Source organism: Melozone crissalis, unplaced genomic scaffold (genome assembly GCF_028551555.1).
Source record: "Melozone crissalis strain CALT ecotype California unplaced genomic scaffold, PUWL_Pcris_2 ptg000026l_1, whole genome shotgun sequence".
In the NCBI taxonomy this organism is placed as follows: domain Eukaryota; kingdom Metazoa; phylum Chordata; class Aves; order Passeriformes; family Passerellidae; genus Melozone; species Melozone crissalis.
This window is the reverse complement of record NW_026535804.1, coordinates 9,494,290-9,515,476: the sequence shown is the minus strand read 5'-3', so window position 1 is coordinate 9,515,476 and position 21,187 is coordinate 9,494,290. Positions and strand designations below refer to the sequence as shown.

Genomic DNA, 21,187 nt, shown 5'->3' with positions numbered 1-21,187 from the left:
GCTTATTCCAGGATTTGGCCTGTCTGTGAGAGGTACATCAAACCCAGCACGTACGGAGAAAGCACCAGCAGGAGGATTCCTCACACTGAGCGCACCTAACACCTGCCCTGCAGCATCACAGCGCAAACATCTGCTTTGTTTTAGCTGTGATTCACCCAGTTCCGGACACAGGTCCTGAGGAAAACGCCGAGAAGTGTGTGCAAGGATCTGGGGTGCTGGGGGTGACACCGGGGAATGCTCACCCACGGGCTGCCCGGTACCACCCACGGGCCCCGGCCTGTTCTGCGGCACCGACACGCGGGGCTCAGGGACACCCGGCCGGCCGCACGGTGGATCTGCCCCCATGATCCGCAGCTTCCTCGCGGGGTTCCGGGGCCCGATCACCGACACTGACAGTAAAAATGAGCCGCAAACGAGGCGGCGTCCGCGGCCTCCCCGCCGCGGGGCTGCCAGCGCACCGCGTTGCCTCGACAGGCACGGACGGGGTTCGAACCCGCGATCTTCGGTTTACGAGACCGACGCCTTACCACTTGGCCACCGCGCCCGACGGGCTGGCTGCACCCGCGCGCCGCCAGTGGAAGGCAGCGAGCGGCGCGGCCGGGCCGGGACAGGACGGGAGGGGACGGGCCGGGCCGGGAGGGCGGCCCGGGGCGGTGGGACCGGGGCGGGGCGGCCGCGCCGTGCGGGGGCTCCCGCGGGCACGTGCGGCCGCGGGGCGGAGCGCCGGGAACGGGAGCGCGGGAGGGCCCTGCCCCGCCCGCAGAGCTCGGCACCCCCTGCCCTGCGTCGCTGCGGCGGCGCTCCTCGGAAAGCCCTTCCCGCTGCCGCCACCCCCGCCGTGTCCCCGGTGTCCCCGAGCGCCGCTGCTCCGACACCGCGGAATCCCCGGTGACGCTTTGCTTTCCTTCCTCCCGGTGTTTCTCACGGCAGAGGAACGCGGAGCATCGCTGCGAAATCACCGAGCTGCCTCGGGAAACAAACAGCCGCTGGTCGGAACGAGGAGAGCCCTGCCGAGCTCGCACACAGCTCCGGCGCTGCCGCTCGGTGCTCCGGCACCTGCTCCCGGTTCGGGGCCGGGAGGGGCCCCCGGGGCAGGAGCCGGCACCGGCCCGGTGGGACACAACTGCCCGGGCACGGCGGGGACTGTCCCGGCACGGCGCGGCTCCGTTCCGCCACTGCCGCCGCCTCCCCAGAGCCAAACAGCGGCGTTTCCACCCCTTCCCTTGGGACACTATCAGGCAGTCTATGTTTCCTGATATTCAAACTGAATTTTCACATTTTACTTCAAACCCATTATGTTCTGTTTACATAGTCAAATCATAATAGCATAAATCATAAATACAATACTGGATTATTAGTATTTCCTCCTCTGGGTTTCCAGCTACCAAATATTTAGTCTTATGGCTAACACTTGGTTAAAACCCAAGAAATGAATCAGCTCTCATTTTTATCACCACTAGCTGTAGGGCAGGAGGGAAGAATTTGAAAGTTGTGGTTTTGAACTATTATTTAGCATTGAATTGAAGTTTTTCATCCTGTTTTCTAGTTTTGAACCAATGATGGGCAGCAGAAAGTAATCCGGTATTTTTTTGGCTTACATGCTTCTCCTGAAAACTACACGCCAAACCAAACAAACAAAAAGCAAAAAAACCCAGGCATAGTTAGAACCAATCTGACATAGTAGAATCACTTTTTCACTTCATGAATTTGTAACCAGGCCCTGCTCTCTGCTGAATCAGATCTGAGTTAGACAACCTTTATTACAGGGATGCATCCTGTGTTCACATTGTGCTCCTTGCTTGAATAAACCAAACCCGTGAGGCCTGATCAACTCATTCCAAAGAGAAACAGTTGCTTTCCTGAGGGTCCCATTTTTAGGTCTTCAAATAAATACCGCAACAAGCCTATCCAAAAAAAGTAAGGTTTACTTTTTGAGGGTACAGTCATTAGGGAAGTCAGAATCCCAGCGATATTCAGATCCTGAAAACAGCAGGATGGCAGGAGCTGCTGGGGTTGCAGAACTTGCAGATGTTTTGCACCCTCTGAGCCTGGACTTTGCATTTCAGGGCAGTGAAACATCCCTGAGCGCAGGGCAGCCCTGGCAAGGCTCCTGCTCCCTCCCATGCTCTGGCAGGGTGATGGGAAGAGCCCGGCTGTTTTCTGCTGCAGGGAAGCGCTGCTGTGCCCATGGCCCGGCCCTGCTGCTCCCTGCAATGGGGTCACTGAGAAGGGGCTGCACCTTTAATCCACATTTACACAGGATTTCCTAGAATGAAAGCAAGCCCCTCTGCTGCTGCTGCTGTTCTTCAGGGCATCCCCCATTCCCTGCTGCGCACAGCCAGAGCTCAGGGACAGGCCTGGGCAGGGTTATTGCTCTCTCAGGTGGGACAAGTGCTCAGGCTGACCAGAGGGTTCCTTAAGGGCTGACAGCAGCTCTGCCCAGTGACTGCTCAGGTTTTAAATAGAGGCCTGAGCACATTAAGAGAAGCCACAGGGTGGCCAAGAGAGAGAGTGCTTCACAAAACACAGCCAGCAATTTTCTCCAGGACACTAGGGAGGGACAAGCACAGCCTTTCAGCAGCTGAGTTCCATTACCTCTGTTGGTGCCACAGCCCAACTCCTCTGTCTTTTCAGCAATGGTTTGTACTTGAGCCATAGCCCCTGTTGCACACCATCACACCAAAATACAAACTGCATCCTCGTCTGCTAAGGCACAAAGATCCCAGTGTGATGGAAATTCAGATTTAAGCACCATGCCAGAGGACATGCTGACATATGATCATTGCAAAGTCATTTAAAAATCACCAATAACCCAAAGAGTTATAGTTATACATCTGGGACAGTCTTCAATTTACTGGTCATATGCATCCAAAAAGCAGTTGGCTCTCAGGACAAATTTCACCCTGAGTTACGCAAGCCACGAGAGTCCCTCCTGCACTGCACTTGTCACACAAGGGATTTAGGGTGGAGTGACACACCCCAGATCCCAGGCTGCCATCGGAGATTCAGGACAACATTGAAACATGGGCCATCAGGAACAGTGAACAGAGCAAGGGAAAACATCAAAGTCAGGGCCTTGAGACTGCTATGCTGAAGAAAACATGTCAGCCAAGACAACCTGAGCAGATCAGAGCCTGCTGCCAGACTACAGGAGCTGCCTGATGTACTCCCTTCATGCTCTCATGAGATGTATTTCATCTGTGTAAGAGTCCTCCTCATCACTCCCCAATTCTCTTACAATCCCTTTCCTACTCTGCTACCACCCCAGTTAGCTTCTGTCTGCCTCCAAACCCACTTTTCCCCCCAGATGATCAGAGCAAAGCAACAGTCACCTCCCAGGAGTTCTGAGCTTTAATTCCTGATTGTAAAATGACCGAAGGGTCCTGTGTCCCACCAGCCCAGTGAGAACAGCACAACTTGCTAGAAACTATTACAGACTTTGTGCTATGTGGTGGGGATGATTCCTGCCCCCAGAGTAACACGTGATTTGTTTTCCCACTGTGTCTTTCTCATGTACCAGCAAGTAACTACTGTGCAAGTAGGTCAGTAGTACAGCACATTAGAATGAGCTGCTGAGATTTGGGAACAAAGCTGCTCCCTATCTCTCTGGTGAAGTGGTTTTTCTTTGAGCCTGTTATAAATCTGAATATCCAACATCTCATTGCTGGGAGGAATCTGGGAACAGGGAAGTTAACACATGGATACATTGCTCCATGGATTATTCATACAGTGTCTTTGCTCTCGTTCCCCAAATATCTGTGCCCACTGTGAGAAAAGCTACCTCACAGCCTCATGGGATGATACTCTAAAAGACATATACCACATTTAGAGACTATTGTCAGTCAAATGAAAGCTGTTTGGTATAGTATAATCACTTGAAGACCATCAAAATATTTTTGAAAGGAACAAATTTGCCCTGCAAGGCTTGAACTGACTAGTGAAGTCTTTTCAAAATTCCCTTTCCTCTTCTGCCTTGCTCCAAGCCCAACTGGAGGCAGAGATCTTACCACCCTAAACTCTGCTTTGTATTTTAAATAACATGCCATAGGCTTGGTTCCCTGGCTCCCTTCACTATCTTTCACACAGGTGCAAAGTGGTCACATTTTGTTAGCCCGAGGACACGAGGTGACACTGGAGGTGCAGGCTGGGGGTTGGAGCAGCAGCTTCTCAGGAGTCAAACTTCAAGCCCACGAAACCCCTGTGGAAACATATCCCTGACCCACCTGCACCCCGTGGCTGTGTCAGGGTGGGCTTTGCTGACGTTCCCAGGCCAACCCTGGTGGTTTCACCTGAGATGCTGCTGGACAGCTGGGACAGGGCAGGGAACTGCACTGGGCTGCTTGAGGGGACACCTCACCCTGAAGTGTCCTCAGCACATAACAAAAAGACTCAATTTTTCCCAAGTAAGGAGCATCCAGCATTTCTCTGGGCTGGCAATGTCTGCCCCTCTGTCAGCAGCATTTTCCCAGAGCACTGGACCCTCTGTTGGGCAATGTGCCCACTGACACCAGCTCAGGACTGGCTTCCCACAGGGGCCTGCCCATGGCGCACTCCCCTCCCTGCACACAGATCTTGCAAAAAGCAGCCTGGAACCTAAGCTGCTCCTCACTTGTCATTCTTTTGACTCCAGCAGTTCAAATAAAACCCAGAGAAGAAGCCAGCAGGTCTGGTGGCTTAAACTGGAGATTAAAAGAAAAAATTACCTCAGAGTGTGGGTCCAGCAGGCCCTGGGTGTGTCCTCCACCATCGCACCTCACGCAGAGCCTGTTCCACCAGCTCGGGCTGTGGGGAGTCCTGGCCTGAGCCCACATCAGGCTGAGGGTCCCCCCTGGTCTGCACAGCTGGCACCTGGGACAGGTCCTGGCTCCCAGTCACGGCCAGAGGTGTCCCAGCACTGTCCTGGTCCCTCACAAAGGGACAAAGCCTGTGGTGCTGCTGCCAGGATGGCACTCCCAGGAGCCTCGGCCTCGCCAGGGGCCGCCCAAGGCAGAGCTTTCCCTCAGGACTCTCCCAGCCATGGCAGAGCTTTCCCTCAGGACTCTCCCGGCCATGGCAGAGCTTTCCCTCAGGACTCTCCCAGCCATGGCAGAGCTTTCCCTCAGGACTCTCCTGCCCATAGCAGAGCTTTCCCTCAGGACTCTCCCGGCCATGGCAGAGCTTTCCCTCAGGACTCTCCTGCCCATAGCAGAGCTTTCCCTCAGGACTCTCCGGGGAAGCTGCTGCCTTCAGCTGAGGTGTGAAAGTCCTGTCAGCACGTGCCCTAGGGTGGGCACTGCTGGCCATGCCAGGTCACGCTGCCCCAGCCCCGGATCCCCCAGGACACAGCTCCAGGCTGTGCCCTCCCCACAAACAGCTCGCTGCTCCTCAGGGAAGGAGCCACAGCATGTGCTCATTTGCTACGTGGGTCAGTAATTGTACTTAAGTTACATTAAAAAGCTGGAGCCAAAAAGCTGCAAACAGCTCCCAGCTGGAGTTCCATCAATAGACAAGGGCAGGACTGTTGGTGGAGACATTAATGGGCTGGTCCTGTGAAGCTTGGGCTTGGAAATTTAATACAACTGTGGATGTCAGGTAAGGCATGTACTTAGCAAACATCTTCCCTGGTGCCATCTGTGTAACTTATGCAAAGTGAATGAAGCTGGTGCTTGGGCAGGTGAGAACAGAACAGGGCAGTCCTTCTTTAAATGAAGGACAGACATAAAGGTGGACCAGTGAGGAAGGTAAGGAGGGACATTGAATCAGTCACCCACCACAGACAATGCTTTAGTCATGCAGGGAAAAATAATTTATTTACATTTCTGATTGTACATTACAGCTACCTGAAGGATCCACATCAGCCAGGACACCTTTATTGTCCCCAAAACGTATTTCAAGAAAATACAGAGAAAATAGTGTAATGGCACATTGCAACAGTACTGACATCACTTCACTGATATTATAAATTACAGAATGAGATTAAAAATAGTAATTTGCCACTTTAACTGGCTGCTTTTTTTCAGTAACAATGGAGCAAGTGAACTTTGCTCATTTTCATACCAAGCAGCCTTTGAAATAAAAAATAAAACCACCTCCTTGCTTCTAAGGCAGCTTTTTTTCTATGAAATGGGTGTCAAATTCAGTAAAAAAAATTCTGCTCTGTGAGAATGGAACATATTCTTTCATAGATAAAACCTTGTTTTTTTGAAAGATTTAGGGGATATTGATGATTTTTTCCTCGAGACTTACCACAGTTTATTGTCTCACTGTCTGGGGGCTGGTGAGTGCGGTACTGATAAACAACAAGGTGTGAGAGAGGGAACAATTTGAGGATCTCATCAGACGAGCAGGGTCAACACTCCAGAAACGAAACCACCAGCTCGAGAAGAGGTTGGAGGGAGGGAAGGACACTTCTAGGACCAGGGCCCTCGCTGCCAGTTACAGATGTCCAGGCTCATAATGCATCTACACAGCTTCCCAAATGCTGTGGGAGAGTGCTGTGCTACAAACCCCAAGGGAAGGAGTTTGTTCAGCATCTGCCAAAATGTGAAGAGCAAGACACCCAATCTCTCACATCTGCAAGAGGAATGCAGACCCAGGGTCTGTCCTTAGGAAACGCTGCCACAGAAGCCAGGCAGGGAAGACAAGGAAACAAAAAGATTTTAGGCACTCTAAGATGGAGAGTCTATCAATTGGTAATGCTACTTCTTTTTCCATTTCAATGGTCAAAGTAAATCACTTGCCTGATCCCACAAAAATAATCCCAGAATGGAAGTTAACCTGAAATGGGCAATGTGTTCAAATGAGGTTTTGGTCTGGTGCCCATTTCAAGTATAAAAGGAAGCAAATTTGCTTCAATGGAAATAAAAACTATAATCACCAAGTCAGGACTGTAACATTTAATTAAGTGTTTTATTATTTTGAATTAACTTAAGCCAACAAGTGGATAGAATTGGTCTCAAAACAATACTAAAACAATAAATCTGCAGAGTGTGTGTGACATTGCCTTACAAGAGACCAACCATCTGACACAACATTCCTAAAAGAAGACAAAGAACTGCTAATTATGTTAAATTTCATTTGCTACGTATTTTAGACCATGACCTAGTGCTTCTAAAAAAACCTGTACAAAATGAATATTTTTTACATCTCAGAGGCACATGAATACAAATCTGATCTATTTTATATATACACATGTACATTACAAGAAACCAGATGATTAAAGAAGTGTATATAAAAAGTGTCCAAAACCAGATGATAAAATGTGAAAATAAAATGTATCCTCACAACAGAGAAGTAAAAGGCACAAGTACTAAAATATGTAACCATGCAAAAAAAGTGACTAGTCTGTGCAACAGAGAAAAACAAATGGCTCTCACAACTGATTTTACAGTAATTCTGAAAATGTCTCAGCATTTAAATATATATCAGTGCAACATTTACTGCCCTGTAGTGTACTGAAGTGTTCACAGGATACTAAATTCTTGGTTCTCCTTCTGTTGTCCTTTCTCCAAAGCCAGAGTAATTTAGCTATGGATAAGGTGGTAAATCAATCAGGGCTGATGCTGGGGAGTGTGAGTTCATCACTGGGAGGAGGAGTGCCTGCAGCCCCCTGACCCCTGCACAGATGTGTCCCCCAGAACAGTCACCTGCCACCCCTCACTGGGGCACAGCAGCTCTGAGGGGTGTGCAGGGTGTCACTGTGCCCAGAGCAGTGACAGCAAAGCTGACAGCTCAGGTGTCACTCACAGCACCTCCATTCCAGGGCTAGGTGTCCAAATTACACTGCAGAAGGCCAAGTTTGTTAATGCTTTCATTAGGTTTAAAGTCAAGTAAAACCAAATCTCTCTATCAGTACTACTTTGCAGTTGAACAGAAGCTGCAGACTGAAGCCAGCAGGCTGAGGGCCAGGAGCAGAGAGCAGCAGAGCCCTGGCAGCTGGCTCCACACTGTGGCAAACTCGGGTAGCGTGGCCCTGCTGCAGATTCTGCCTGAGATCCTCAGGGGCTGCTGCTGTCACTCTGTGATGTGGTGGCCACGCTGAGCTGCAGGCCTGAGCCTCCAGAGTGTGCAGTGGGACACCTGCACAGAACCTGGCACATCCCAGGGATCCCTCACCTGGATCACCTTCAGCTTTACTCACCCCACCTGCCTGTATACCATGAGAACCGGCTACAGTTTTGTCATATACATGGGACACAACCAGTTTTCACAACCACAAAAAAAGGCAAGGACAGGACTGCTCTGGTATCAAAACAGGACTGAAATTCTTGCCTTGGTAGCTTAAGTCACACTAAAGCCAAGAATATTGAATTGCTCTCTCCCATCTGCTCACAGACACCTGATGGTGGCTGGGGACAAGACCAAGAATGTAAATTCAACAGAACGCTGAGGAAGAGTCCCAGAAAGAAACAACTCTCTTGCACATCAGACCAACTCCCAGTGCATTATGCAGAATGACAGGATTCAAACCCAGCACTGACTGCAACCTTCATCAAACTCTAAAGCTACATGCACAGTCTCATTGACTAGAAACCCATGCATGATTTAACAGCAAACTGCTCCTAGGATTGATGTTTTGAATGAATTCAAAAATACTGAGATGCAAAGGAACAAAATGTCAGAACTGTGGTGCTACGTCCTTTAAAACCAACCAGTTGTGACTTCTTGACAATGTTTCTTGAGTAACAAATGACTTGACAAGAATATAAGCATTGCTGCTTACACCAGGAGCTGCTCAGTTAAAGTCTGAGTCAAGTTTTCACTTAAATCAGTATAAGCCAAGCCACTGATTTGGCAAGTGTTTGATCAGCTGCTACTTCCTTCCTTCCTTGGAAAAAAATCCCTCAGACCACACCATACAGTATTTGTTTTAAGAGAAAACCACTGCATATTCACTGCCATTAAAGAATGTAAAAAAAGCATTCTTTTATTTGTAAATTCTAGTTCTTAGACTCGTCACATGTCACGGGCACTGTGATGCACAGACCAGTGAGCAGTGCCTCGTGTAGCAGCCCACAATGTGTGTTTATATATCAGCTTCCAAGCCCTCATTTACAAACCAGATTAGGGAGCCTAAATACTGCCCTAGATCCTCTCTGGAGAGCAAGGCAGTTCCACCACAGTAAATGGAGCATTGCTGCACTCAGACAGGAAAATATTTGTTGATACACATCTTTGAGAATTAATAATGCTGTGTTCAACTCCCTACAGAGCTGGCTGAGAAATATCTGAATTTTTCCCAAAGACCGTGAAAGGAAAGTTGGCAACAAAAGTTCTCTGGATGCTGGGTTTCTTTGAAACTTCCTACATATTTGCATATTTAAAATTCCTTAAAAATAGATGGGATAGTTACAATTCATCAATGTTGCACTTCAATAAAAATTCTTTACAGCTTCAGTCTTAAATAGAAGCTATTCAAAAAGCTGAAAAATCTTCTTTTGATGTCAAAGCAGTTTTGAATCAGCATCATTCTGAAATCAGAACTAGGCAGCAGCTGAAGACTGAAGTCTGGAGGGAAGCAGCCAATACCAGAAAAATCTTGAGAGACTGCATTTCTGGTACTCCTTGAGAGCAAGTTTTGAAAGAGGCAATTTTTCTGCAGTACCTTGTGTGGGATTAGCTTGACCAAGGGCAGCTTCTAGCCAAAAGCCAGTCTTATTTTCCACTGTCCAGAAATACCTGTAGTGGTTTGCAACAGGTTTGACCAGAATATCATTTAGCTTTTCAGAATCTAAGGTCAAGGTAGAGTACCTGGGATTGTGTTTGCACCCCCAAGGGTTAAAGAGAACCATGGGTTTGACACAGGAGTGTTTACTGCATCTGTGTATTGCTAGAGACATGATACCACATTTCTGTGTCTGAAGTGATTTACCCAGGGAAGGGGGGCCCTTGTTCCACCAACAGTAACACTGACAGAGGCAGGCTGTACTTTCCTGGCCAGCCTGAGAATACAAAGGATGTCCACAGCAAAGTAGTAAGAAATTTATCAGAGAACAGACAGCAGAGTTAGTGTCTCCCCATTTGCAACATCTCCCGTCTGTTCTGCCAGTGTCTGTCTGCCACTTGATCAGAATATGCACTCTCTGCAACACTGCTATCAGATCACTCCCCTCCCTGCCCCAGTGAGACACCAAGTGATCCTTTATTACCAAATTACCTGCCTGTCATAAAACACAATGACTTCTTTTCTGGGATAAAAGGGTTCTCCAGGGCTTGAGCTGCAAGATGAGTTGCTCTAATATCTGTAGTTACTCAGTCTAAGAATGCAGTTGCTAATTAGTATTTTTAGTAATTAGTATTTTTAGAGGTGGATACCATAGAGGAAAATATATCTGCCAGTGAAATGCCTCTCCCACCTCCAACTCACATTATTTGTCAAACATAGTAAGTATCTGGATTTGATTTCCACAGTAACAGATGGCAGTACCACACCAAGGGCCCCACAGGAGCAGAAGGATACCTCCTTTACACAATAAAACACAGCTACAAACACCACCAACATGGTGGTAAGACATCTCTTCAAATGCAAACACTGGAGCAAGGAAGAGTTTCTAAATACTTACACATCTGGGTACAGAGCTGAACAAGAAGTCCTGCAAGATTTAAGAAATTTCCACTGCTGAGTACCCTTGGCTAGAGCGTTCCTTTTGGGATATCAGCCAGATTTGGTGACTACATGTCACTACTAGTGACTGTTCACCTCCTACATATAATTATCTGCACAAAAACTTGGCTCTCACTATAATAATGTCTTCTGTTCAAGTCCACAGGCTTTGCTTTCAGTGCAACAGTCCTCAACACTTCCACCCTAATGGGACTGGGCTTTAGATCACTGAAATTTTGAAGCCGAGTCCAGATTACCTAAAAATAATTAGGGGGAAACATTCAGTCACCAGCCTAAGCTGCAAGAGCTTCACTCTAACTGAAATGCTCTGCATGAGAGCAGCACAGCAGTGCAACACAGCTCCAGAAGCAGGGCTGCTGGGTCACCCAGCCCTGCTGCTCACAGCAGGTTTGCAACAGCCCCCTGACACTGTGCAAGAGTTCTCTGTGGCCTACAAAGAGTGAAGTCTCTGGCACTACCCACAAACAGCACCAGGCAGAGGGAAATGCCATCACCAAAGTGCAGGTGAGGAGTTCTGCAGGCAGAAAGGACCGAGCTGGCTGAACTGCTTCTCTCCCACCTTCTGGGCACCACATCCAGAAGAAGCAGCAGGTGGGAAAGGTGGATCTGTGGGGTTTCCATGGGGTTCCACCTACTTCTAAACAAACAGAAGCTGCTGCAGTGTTACATCTTACACCATTCCCAGGTGGCAAAGGAGTGGTCTTTAAATCCTTTCCTCCAGATTACCCCAGAGCCTCAGGAACCCAGCCCTGTGACATGACAGACTGAAGCAGACTGTTCCATTTCTCCCAGAGCACTGCAGACCTGTGTGCACTGGGGTGTTGTGTCTCAGTCATTCCTCTGGCTCCTCTCTTTCCATTACTTTACACCTGCCTATGCAGATACATAGAAACAAACTGTTTTTATTTTCTTGCCTTCAAGAAAGCCTGATTTCAGCACGTCCTCTGCTCCCCATCACTCCAGTAACACATCACTGAAGGCAAGAGCACAGAGATTGCAGAAAAAAATTATATATATTTACATTCCTAACTGAATACAGTTTTATGTATTCAAATTCAGGAAAAATGCATCACATATACACACCAAGATACATCAAGAGAATACTAGGGGCAAGACACTGCCAACAGCAAGAAATACACAGAAAAGCACAGTCATTGCTACTGTAACATTCTCCTGGGGAGTGTATTTAATAGAGGAAACATCTCTGTGCACTGGGGAAAGCCAAATACTCTGGCTGATTTTTCTGTGCCAGTTGGTGTGAATCAAAAGTGTGAAACTTTTACTTTAAAAAAAAAGTGCATGGAATAAAATTTGTTTTTAGCATTCAACTACCCAAACAATTCCATAAGCTCCTTATATAAGCTACATTATTAATTAAAAATGTCATAGCCCTACAGTATAGATCCAGCTCTAGAGAACACAGGCACATGTTGAAGTCATCCCTATTTAAGGCAGCATTTAAGCAAACACTCAACTTTAAAGCTTAATGTTCTGTCCCACTGACGTCCATGAGCAGATGCAGCACACACCTAAAGTTCAGCACCTGCACAACTGCTCATCTAAACTGGGATGTGCTCCCTACTCAGATATGCACGTGTGAGCTCAGTCTGGACTGGCAGCTCCTGCAAGATGAAGCTCTTTTCCTTTTGCCTGTCCTATAGGCAGAAGCCACTCTGCCCCAGACTGTCCTCCACTGCTGTGCCAGGAACCAGCCGCTCTCTGCACAGCCTGCCCAGAAAATGCCATTCCCAGAGGAGTGCAGCTGTCTGGGGTGGGAAAGCAACTCAGCACATCATGTGCAGGGCTGGTCCTCCTCCTCCCCCTAAGGTGAGATATTTCATGCAAATATTTTGTTGTTCTGTTTCTTTTTTTTTTTTTTTTGGTAAGAACTGGAATGTGTTCCTTCAGTGAAATCTTTAAAATCAGGGTGAGGGGAAGGGGCAGAATTCATTTTAATGGCCCATAATATACCCCCGAAAATAGGGGAACAGATTTGAAATCTCTTTGCCTCAATGCTACAGGGACCCTGACGTAAAAAACACACATGCACACACACTAGAGAGCAGGCTCAGAGCATCTGAAAGCAGGCTCCAAAGTGATCTTACATGAAAAACACTTTGTGCTGACAGTGGCAAACAAATGGATGGTGATTTTTCATAAATAGCAAAAATTCTGCAGTATCTTCCTTTCCTTCCCATTTACTTTGTGTACCCAAATTTTGTGGGTTTTTGTTGTGTTTTGGCGGTTTTTTTGTTTTCATTTTTTTTAATCTGATGTGTGGTTTAAGTACTAAAACTAAATCAAATAGGAAACTACAGTCAGCACCAGTCAGGAACTGAACCTGGGTATGTCAATTGGTTTGTGGTACCCAAATTCCTGGAAGAACAAAGAAAAAAATTCTTGCTCCTAAAGTTAGGGCCACATCCATATGTTTCCATTGTCTATTTTTACCTTTACAACTAGAGGTAGAGTCATTTTGTCCAGTATCTAAAACAACATGATCCAGTTATATTGTTATTACATTAATATACAGTATCCATCTCATCACAGGTATTGAAAGTGCATGGAAAAAGTCTAACCAAGCCAATTCAATGACAAATAACAGTGTACCAAACATCATAGAAACACACCCGCGCACCCACACTCACACCTAGTGTGTATTATATCATTTATAGGTTCATTTACAGTATCAGAGTGCTGCTGAGATCCAGTGGCATGTGCAGAAATATCAGGCAGTTGCTGCTTTTCCTTCTCATATTCTCTTCAATTCTTTATTTCCAAGATAGATGGATTGTGGTCCAGGATTGCCAAAATTATCTTGTCCATATACTGTCGCAATCTGTAATTTATCTCCTCCTGTTCTTTGAGGGCTTCCATGAGCTAAAACACAACATTTCCAAGTTACTCCTGAAATATTCTCAGTAGTTTATGTAACAGCCTGAAATTGAGACAGGTGAGAGACCAGTGCCTGCTCAAGATCACCAGTTCCTTTTGTGACAGGTTTTCTAACTCCAGCTCCGCCCTGTATCTGTACTAGAAACAATTCTGTATGCTACAGATCTTTGCTATCAAAGGAAGTGGTGAACAGTCATCTCAGGGATCTTCTGGCAGGTCATTTGAAACAAGTTCCCCATCTAACATGACAATCCATCCTGCATCCATACCATGGATCAACTGCTTCATCTCAGAGCAAGAGCTGCATGATACTCAATTTTTTCATTACTACTGAAATCTAAAGGTGTTTGCATGAAAGGCTGCTGAACTGAACAAATATTTCAGTGTTTTGCACCAGGAAAAATATGTGCTTCCTCTGGAATTCCTCTGGATTTTTTTGAGAGATGTGCATAGTTCTTCTCAAAAAAATCCCCAAAACAACCACTACATACTCCACAAGAACAATCCACTTGCTACTCAATGTTCTGTATTACATACATGTGTTTCACCAGATTTTTGGCTGTAAAAGGCCCCTCAACCTCTCTAAAGATGAAGACTGCTTTGCTTTTCATCTCTGAATGTTTAATGCCAAACTGAAAAAGCTGCCAAGGCATGTCAGAGCCCCAGAGCCTCCTAAAGCTCATGTTATTTGCCTGTCCATTTTCATAAGACTTCACAGAAGTCCCACCCTGAATCTGCAGATTGTCACCTTTGTTCTGCTCATACAGGAAAATGGCACAATGGGAACAGTTTGTGCAGGTCTGTGAGGCTTTGCTGAGTCTGGGCCACTGCTTTCAGGCCTTTCTTCCTTTAAAGGGGGAGTGCTAGATACTCCTCACATGAGCCAGAGCCACGAGATTGAAAGGGACAAAGTCAAATTTTTCTTGACAATAGCAAAAGCCAGTTTGCTTTTACCTAATTAGAGCTTTACAAGCAAACAGTCTTTCTTCACAGTGCTCTGGTTCAACAAGAAATTAAGTTCTCAAATACATAATTCAAGGGCCTTCACTTCAAGGGCCTGCCCAGGGGCTAAGGCTGACAGGTCAGTCCAGTGCAGACTGGGTAAAAAAGACTTTTCTGTCTCACAACTTTTCTTGATGAAGAAATGGGAAATTCTGTCTGGAAGAGATAGAGCATCAAGGACAAACAATTCCTTTAATCTCCTTCACCACTAACCTGTCCCTGGGAGCTCTCATGTATCCACTGGCCTGATCTCACAATCTGTCCTGGAGCTCAGAGGAAGCTACACCAGCTGAACTCAGCCCACATACAAAGGGGTTCCCCAGAATATCTTTCAAAGCATTACCAAGTTATTATTTGCACAGAAGTTACTTTCTCCAAGAATTCAGCTCTGCTACAGGGAATATATAGCTCAAATATATAAGTAAGAGCTTGTTAGTGAAGTAACATGAACTAAATCTAGAACAGAAAGTAAAAATTAAAGTAACTAGCAATGGCCATTTTTGTATGAAATTAATGTCATGCTCTCACAGTACTCTGCAAGATACAAAATGTTAGAACTGCAAAACAGTTCATTGAGATCCTAATAATTCAATTTTTTTTGAGAGAAAAATGGGAGAATTATAATATAAGGATACCAAAACAGTGTTAGATTTAAGGCAATCTTCTAACACCCTTGAACTCCTAGCAAAGCAGAATTTTCTGTCGTTCATTTGTCAGCTTCAGAGAGTTCAACCTTGACAGTTAATTACATTGAAAATTGCTTATTCTTGGATGTAGTACCTGATTAGAAAAGCACATTACCTCATCTCTCGATGCAGAATCAATTTCAGCAGCCAGTGACTGGGCCTTGGTTTGTGTTGCAAAGAGGTTTTTAGCTTCATAAAGACTGAGGCTTAGAATCTGTCCATTCAGATCATCATTTTGGTCACGAAGTTTCTGATTCTCCTATTTAAGGATGAAAAGACATTGTTTTTTAAGTTCTTCTTACAAGGTTTCATTAAAAAATTATTTTAACATCACAGGTAGCTTGGATGACATACAGTGAGGCTGCAGCTGACAGCAACTCCTACCTCCAGCGACAAGGCCTCCCTGCCTGAGTTTTCCTGGGGCATAATTTACATCACCAGTGCAAGAAGTCCTGCACAGATGCAACGAGGGTCTTTGTGCTTGTGTGAGAAAGGAGGGGACAAAATCTGAAGGCAGAGTGTTTGGGCTTGTATTTTTCAAGGCATTCCTGTACATTTGATGTGGATTGAGAGGCCCTTCCCTGCTCACCTGCTTCAGCCGTTTTATTTCATGCTCCATTTCCACCTCTCTGGTTTTGGCATTGAATTCACTCAGGCTGGAGGAAGAGCTTCTGCCACGTCCAGGACGTTCACATTCCAGCTTGTACAGCTGCAGGTGCTCCAGCTCCTTCCGCAGGTCTTCGATGAGCTGTGGGCAGCAAACAGGCCCTGTCTGTGCAGCCCTCCCTGCAAACAGCCCCCTCTGTGCTCCAGCAAAAGCACTCCTGAGCCTGGCTGAGGCCAGTCCTACAATACAGCCTCTTCCTCTTCCTTTGCAAGCACAGGCCCCCTTAAAGGCCCCAGAGCTGGCATTGGCTGTGATTCCTAAGCTTCATGCATAATTTCCCTTGCAAACACAAGGAAATGTTAGGGCACACAGTTCTCCAAGAGCTGTAAGCCCTTTGGCTCAGGGATTGGCACTTCTTAAGTATTCTTGCAGCATTCATTGCTCTGCGGGCACCTTTCCCACAGAAACACACTCCAGCAATAGCTTCACTGGATATGGTGCTCTCAGTGCTCATCCTGCCCATTCTCTCTCCCTAGGGCTTCCATGCAGGTGATATGAGACTGCCTGGTCTGACATCCCTCTTCACACTTACCTCCTGTGTGGCTTCCCTCTCCTTGTTGAATTCCAGCCTGTTCTGCCTCAGCTTGTCCATCATCCTCTTGTACAAATCCATCTCATCCTTCAGCCGCAGACTCGTGTCCTCCAGCCTGTCTGACATGCGCTGCCTCTCCTGGAACCAACAGGGAACTTCAGAACAGGGGGCAAGAGCAGGACACAGCTCGGCTTCACAACAGGAACCTACAGACACAGCTGGCCATAAACTGCCTTGTGTCTCAGGACATTCCTGCCCCTAAAGGTGACCAATGTTCCAATTCCATCAATAATCTGGTTTATGGGAGGGAAATTTAAGAAGCTGGGCCAAGCACTGTAAGAGTTGGCTCTTACATAAACTGCTGTTAAGTTGCTCAAGGACTCAGGAGTTTTGTTACCTCATCCAATCTCTCTGTTTGGGATTTCAGCCGTGTGACAGTGCTTTTCAGATCACCATTTTCTTCTTCCAGTTGCTGAACCCTGCGTTAATAAAAAAAGTCTTACAGCAAATACCTCTTTTCAAGAACACAGACATGCACAATAGTGTGCTCTAAAAAGCCATCTCACTTGAACTTGATAGAAAGACCAAATAGGGAAAATCTTTCTAACCATAGCACTTTTTAACATGCATTTTTGCTTGTTCAGTTCTAAGGCCCAAAATGCTACCCTGACCCTCAGGTTCTTGTGCTCCTAACAACAGGTAGCTGAAAAAACATAAGTTGGAAAAAAACAAAACGCAGGCACAAACATTTGCTAGAACTGGTCACAATTCCCTCCTTGAATGTGTGCCAAAGATCCAGTTAAGCTGTCTACATGGGCCACGAGGATTAAAGCATTAATGTAAAGCATCCTCCAAGCTTTTGGGCATTAGACATGTGACTGCAGAGCTACTCTACAGAGCTGCCAACCTGCCACCATCTGTGCACTGTTGCTGGTGAACAGCCTACATTTACAAGCAAAGTAAAAACGAAGAAAAGAGGCCCTTTCTCCCTGTTCAAGGCAGCACCAAGATGTTTGTTACCTTGTATTTAGCAGTTCAATTTCAGTGCCTTTCTCTTTTTCATACTTGCTGTAAGCTTCTCTGTGTCTCTTTATCTCTTCTTCCAGAGTCTGTTCTGCTGATGTTTCTTGGTCTTTCAATAATTCCTCTAGCTCATGAACTCTAAGGAAATCAGATCTCATTTCAGTAACAGCTTCAGAAGCAAATTCATTGCCTCTCTCTTTTCTGCCTACTCCTTTGTTTCATTCTAATTCACCATCTATTTTGGCATTTAACATCTCCCAGTATCTCTATTTACTAATAAACACAGAATCAGTTCATCTAGTATTTTTTCAGTCTCATGAAGCTGGGACTAAGACCCAGCCTCCTGTTCTTGCTACAAGCAAGGAAAAAACCCCAACCACCAGGGGTAACCTCTCTTACAGCAGAAGCATTTTCTCTGTACAAGTCAGTAACATCTCTGTCAAGAACACTTGCCTGCAGGCCTCTTCTTGCTGAAAATTCAGCAAGGCAGCCCCTATTCCAGATGAAGCCTTATTTCATCTGTCAGCATGAAGGAAGAAGACTTGGTCATACTCTAGAGGTAGAAATATTCCTTCCCCACAGCTGAGGTGGTGAGGAGACCTGGCTCTGTGCATGGTTACCTGTGAACCAGCTGGGTGTTCTCTTGTTTCAGTTTGCTCTTCAGGTCACCATTTGTCAGGCTATCGTTCTCCAGTTCTGTCACCTTCTTCTCTAGGTAGGTGACCTGGAAGGACAAGCAAAACAGACTGAGTTTGAATCTCTCTTCAAACACTCCCTCACTGTTCTAACTGGCATTTAGCTACTCTACCATTTTAAAAGGGGGCATATTTCTCTGCAAAGCCAGCAACAAAATTAAGCCCCACAATTCTGAGTTCTCCAGACCCTGCATGTTCCTTGAGGGTGATCACTGCAAATACACCATAAAGAAGTCCTAACACAATGCCTAGAGCTGTGCTTGCTCAGTTCTTGCATTAAGCCTGAAAAGTTGTAATAGTAATGGAACATCAAGGACATTTTGAAATAAACTACTTCAGATCATGGGTAATTCTGAGCAAGATCTTGATCCCCTGATGCTGGGCTCCAGCAGGATTTGGCTGGGTACATTACTCACAGGGCACAGATTCTCACCTTTTCAGTGATATCATTATCACAGGAGTCTATACTGTCTCTGAACAAGTCTTCTGTGCTGCCATTACTGCTGCTGAAGTTACTGTTGTGGAAGAGTTGTCTGAAAGATCAGAAGGATCATTACTTTGCTTGATGAGGAGGGAGGACAAAGAGTCTGGCTTCAGACTTTGAACATCCATGGTAAAATCTGTGCAATCATTTCAGTTACAATTACAACTGCTTAAGCCCAAGCCTTACAAGAGACTGGTAGCTAAATGAAGTCACACTGAGCACATTCAATGACATTAGTTCTATGGAGTGAGTTCTTTGTTGCTTTTGATAGGATCTGCCACTAGCATTAACATAGTTTTAAAAATACTTAAGTCTTATTCATACTATGCACTGAATTGTATTTGCCTTATTACAAATTTAAAATAAGGTCACCACTGCACATTGGTTGGTACAGTTAAGCTAGAAAATTTCATACTGTAAGAACTTAAAAAAAAAACCAGAAAAAAAAGAAATATCAAGCAGTTCCCACTGCAGAATAGTGTCAGAACATGTAACACTGGAGATTATCTAAAATGTCCTTGAACCTTACAGCCCTCCTCAGACCAGGGCTGGTTCACTCAGTCAAAGGAAGATGACAATTCTGTATGTCCTTTTTAAAGGGGTGCTCTTGCTTTCCTTCACATTTTGGCAACAGCAGCAAGGCTCACATTATGAAGGTTAAATAAGCAGTAGCTGGACTGATAAAATAGCAGTACAAAGGAATACATTTGGCAGACAAGGAAGCAAAAACTATATTTTTAACAGAGCTGTTTCCAGTTCAGGGGCCTGCTCCAAGAGGAACAGGGGCAACATTCATACCCAAACACAGGCCCCTTCCCTTAAAAACCTATTTTGGTACATTTTTATTTTTCTAAAATTATTCCTACTTCTGTCTTCCACTCCCACTTATGGAATTGTTATGGCTGATTCCATAAATATTCATACAAAACTTGAAGACTCTTACCTTCCAAAAGCTGTGCTTGATATTTTCCTGTTAGGGCTACATGGATACAGAAAGAATGATATAGAAATTAAACAGTTATTTGCTTCAATTTCAATTGCACAATGAAATATAATTGACATTTTTAGCCTACTCAAAAGATGATTCTGTGAACAATATTCTTTAACAACTGAATCAAAAGCTGCAATTACTAAGAACACAAAGATGAGTGAAGCCACAAATTACTGTGATCATTAATAAGTCAATTTGCAGATACTGTTACATGTAGCAGAGATTTGTCAGTGTAAATCAGAGCAAAACTAACATTAGAAACACCACAAAGGGACGCCAAGTTAGTGATGGACATTTATTCTGGATTTCCAGTTTTTAGATGATTTTATGAACCGTTAGTTTATCCTTCCCCATAATGCTTCCCAGTTCAGCACAGGAACTGAAGTCTTTCCATTGTTACAGTTCCCTTGTGCAGCCAGAGACTGGTGCTATCTAAATGAAGACCCTTTGCTGCAGACAGCACTGGAACCAGATCAAAAATATCCTGCTGCATGTCTTGGTAAGAGAATGTCACATCTCTGTGTGCACAGACACAGATCTTGGTCAGGCATATCCAGCCTCCCCCAGAAAATCCCCTAAGCCCTGGCTGCTCGTGGTCTGGATGTTGGCAGAGCCTTGCCAGGGCAGGAACATTGTTCGTGGCAGGTTCCACGCTGCAGTGCACAGGGAGGAGCAGCAGGGCAGCGCTGCGTCCCAGGGATTACACTGACAGGCAGGACTCACATCCAGTTCTAGGGGGAGCTAAAATCCCACCAAACAATTCCCTTCAAAAACTCTAGGTGATTGTTAGAAGCACTTTTTAAGTGCTCAGCACAGCTTAGGAGTGATCGAGTGGCAGAGAGAGAAACATAAGGAAAAGGCTGAAATTGCAAAGAACTCCAAAAGTAACTTCTGCCACAGGATTTATCATTTTTTCAAGTATTGTTGACATCATTAAAAAATCCTAGAGAAGCCAAGTACCTCTGCTGACCAGTAGCTTTAGGAGAGGTGTATGTAAGGTTATGTGCATTAGCCAAGGATCTGGAGATCCCTCCTTCCCACCTGGATAAAGCAGGAGCTAACTGTAGATCTGCACTAGGCAGCACAGCACATCCCACTTCCTGGGAAAAATTCCTTGAAATATCACTCTCACTCTGCAATCAAAGAGCTCATTGGTTAAAATATTTGAGTTTAGCAATGATGTCTGCACCTTAAATCATAAAAAATATTTAAGAGCTGATGAAGAACAGCATTTTGGTTTGGGCTACATATCCAAGTCTAAATTTCTTACTGTTTTGTAAGAACAACACATGTGTAAGAAGGAATGGGATACAGAAGGGAGAGGCTTGCTCTCCCTCTCCTCCTGCTATTAGCCAGTCCCATGTCAAGGGGGCATTGCCAAAAGCAGTGCAATAGGCTGCTTACCTGTTTGCTTTCAAGTTTTTCAGCCTGGCTTCCAAATCGTTGAGGAGATTTATCTTTTTGCAGCACTGTGAGCAGTAAACATCCAGTAACTCGCTGTTATAAACATGCCTCATTTTTCGGGGGGTTTGGCCAGCACTGTTTGCAGGAAAGGAGAGATGTTACTGGCTGTAGTAAGCAACCCACAACAGGTTTTCCTCGTGACTGT

The 21,187-nt window shown here is 45.7% G+C and overlaps 1 protein-coding gene and 1 non-coding gene across 4 annotated transcripts in view; both read right to left on the bottom strand.

Annotated features, from left to right (window-relative positions):
* Nucleotides 1-472: 472 nt before the first annotated feature.
* TRNAT-CGU (transfer RNA threonine (anticodon CGU)) lies at nt 473-544 on the bottom strand. The gene has a single exon. It is a non-coding gene; the product is annotated as a tRNA-Thr (tRNA).
* A 12,304-nt stretch (nt 545-12,848) lies between these two features.
* The window catches only part of RAB11FIP4 (RAB11 family interacting protein 4), a 110,223-nt gene continuing 101,884 nt past the window's right edge, over nt 12,849-21,187 (bottom strand). For all 3 annotated transcript variants that reach the window (XM_054278852.1, XM_054278853.1, XM_054278854.1), the window contains 10 exons: nt 20,983-21,117; nt 19,531-19,566; nt 18,537-18,636; nt 18,029-18,132; nt 17,406-17,546; nt 16,783-16,864; nt 16,386-16,523; nt 15,776-15,934; nt 15,302-15,445; nt 12,849-13,483 (listed from right to left, as the gene is read on the bottom strand). In XM_054278852.1, the coding sequence (XP_054134827.1) occupies nt 13,367-13,483; nt 15,302-15,445; nt 15,776-15,934; nt 16,386-16,523; nt 16,783-16,864; nt 17,406-17,546; nt 18,029-18,132; nt 18,537-18,636; nt 19,531-19,566; nt 20,983-21,117 (1,156 nt within the window). In that variant the 3' untranslated portion in view covers nt 12,849-13,366. The remainder of the gene's footprint in view (nt 13,484-15,301; nt 15,446-15,775; nt 15,935-16,385; nt 16,524-16,782; nt 16,865-17,405; nt 17,547-18,028; nt 18,133-18,536; nt 18,637-19,530; nt 19,567-20,982; nt 21,118-21,187) is intronic.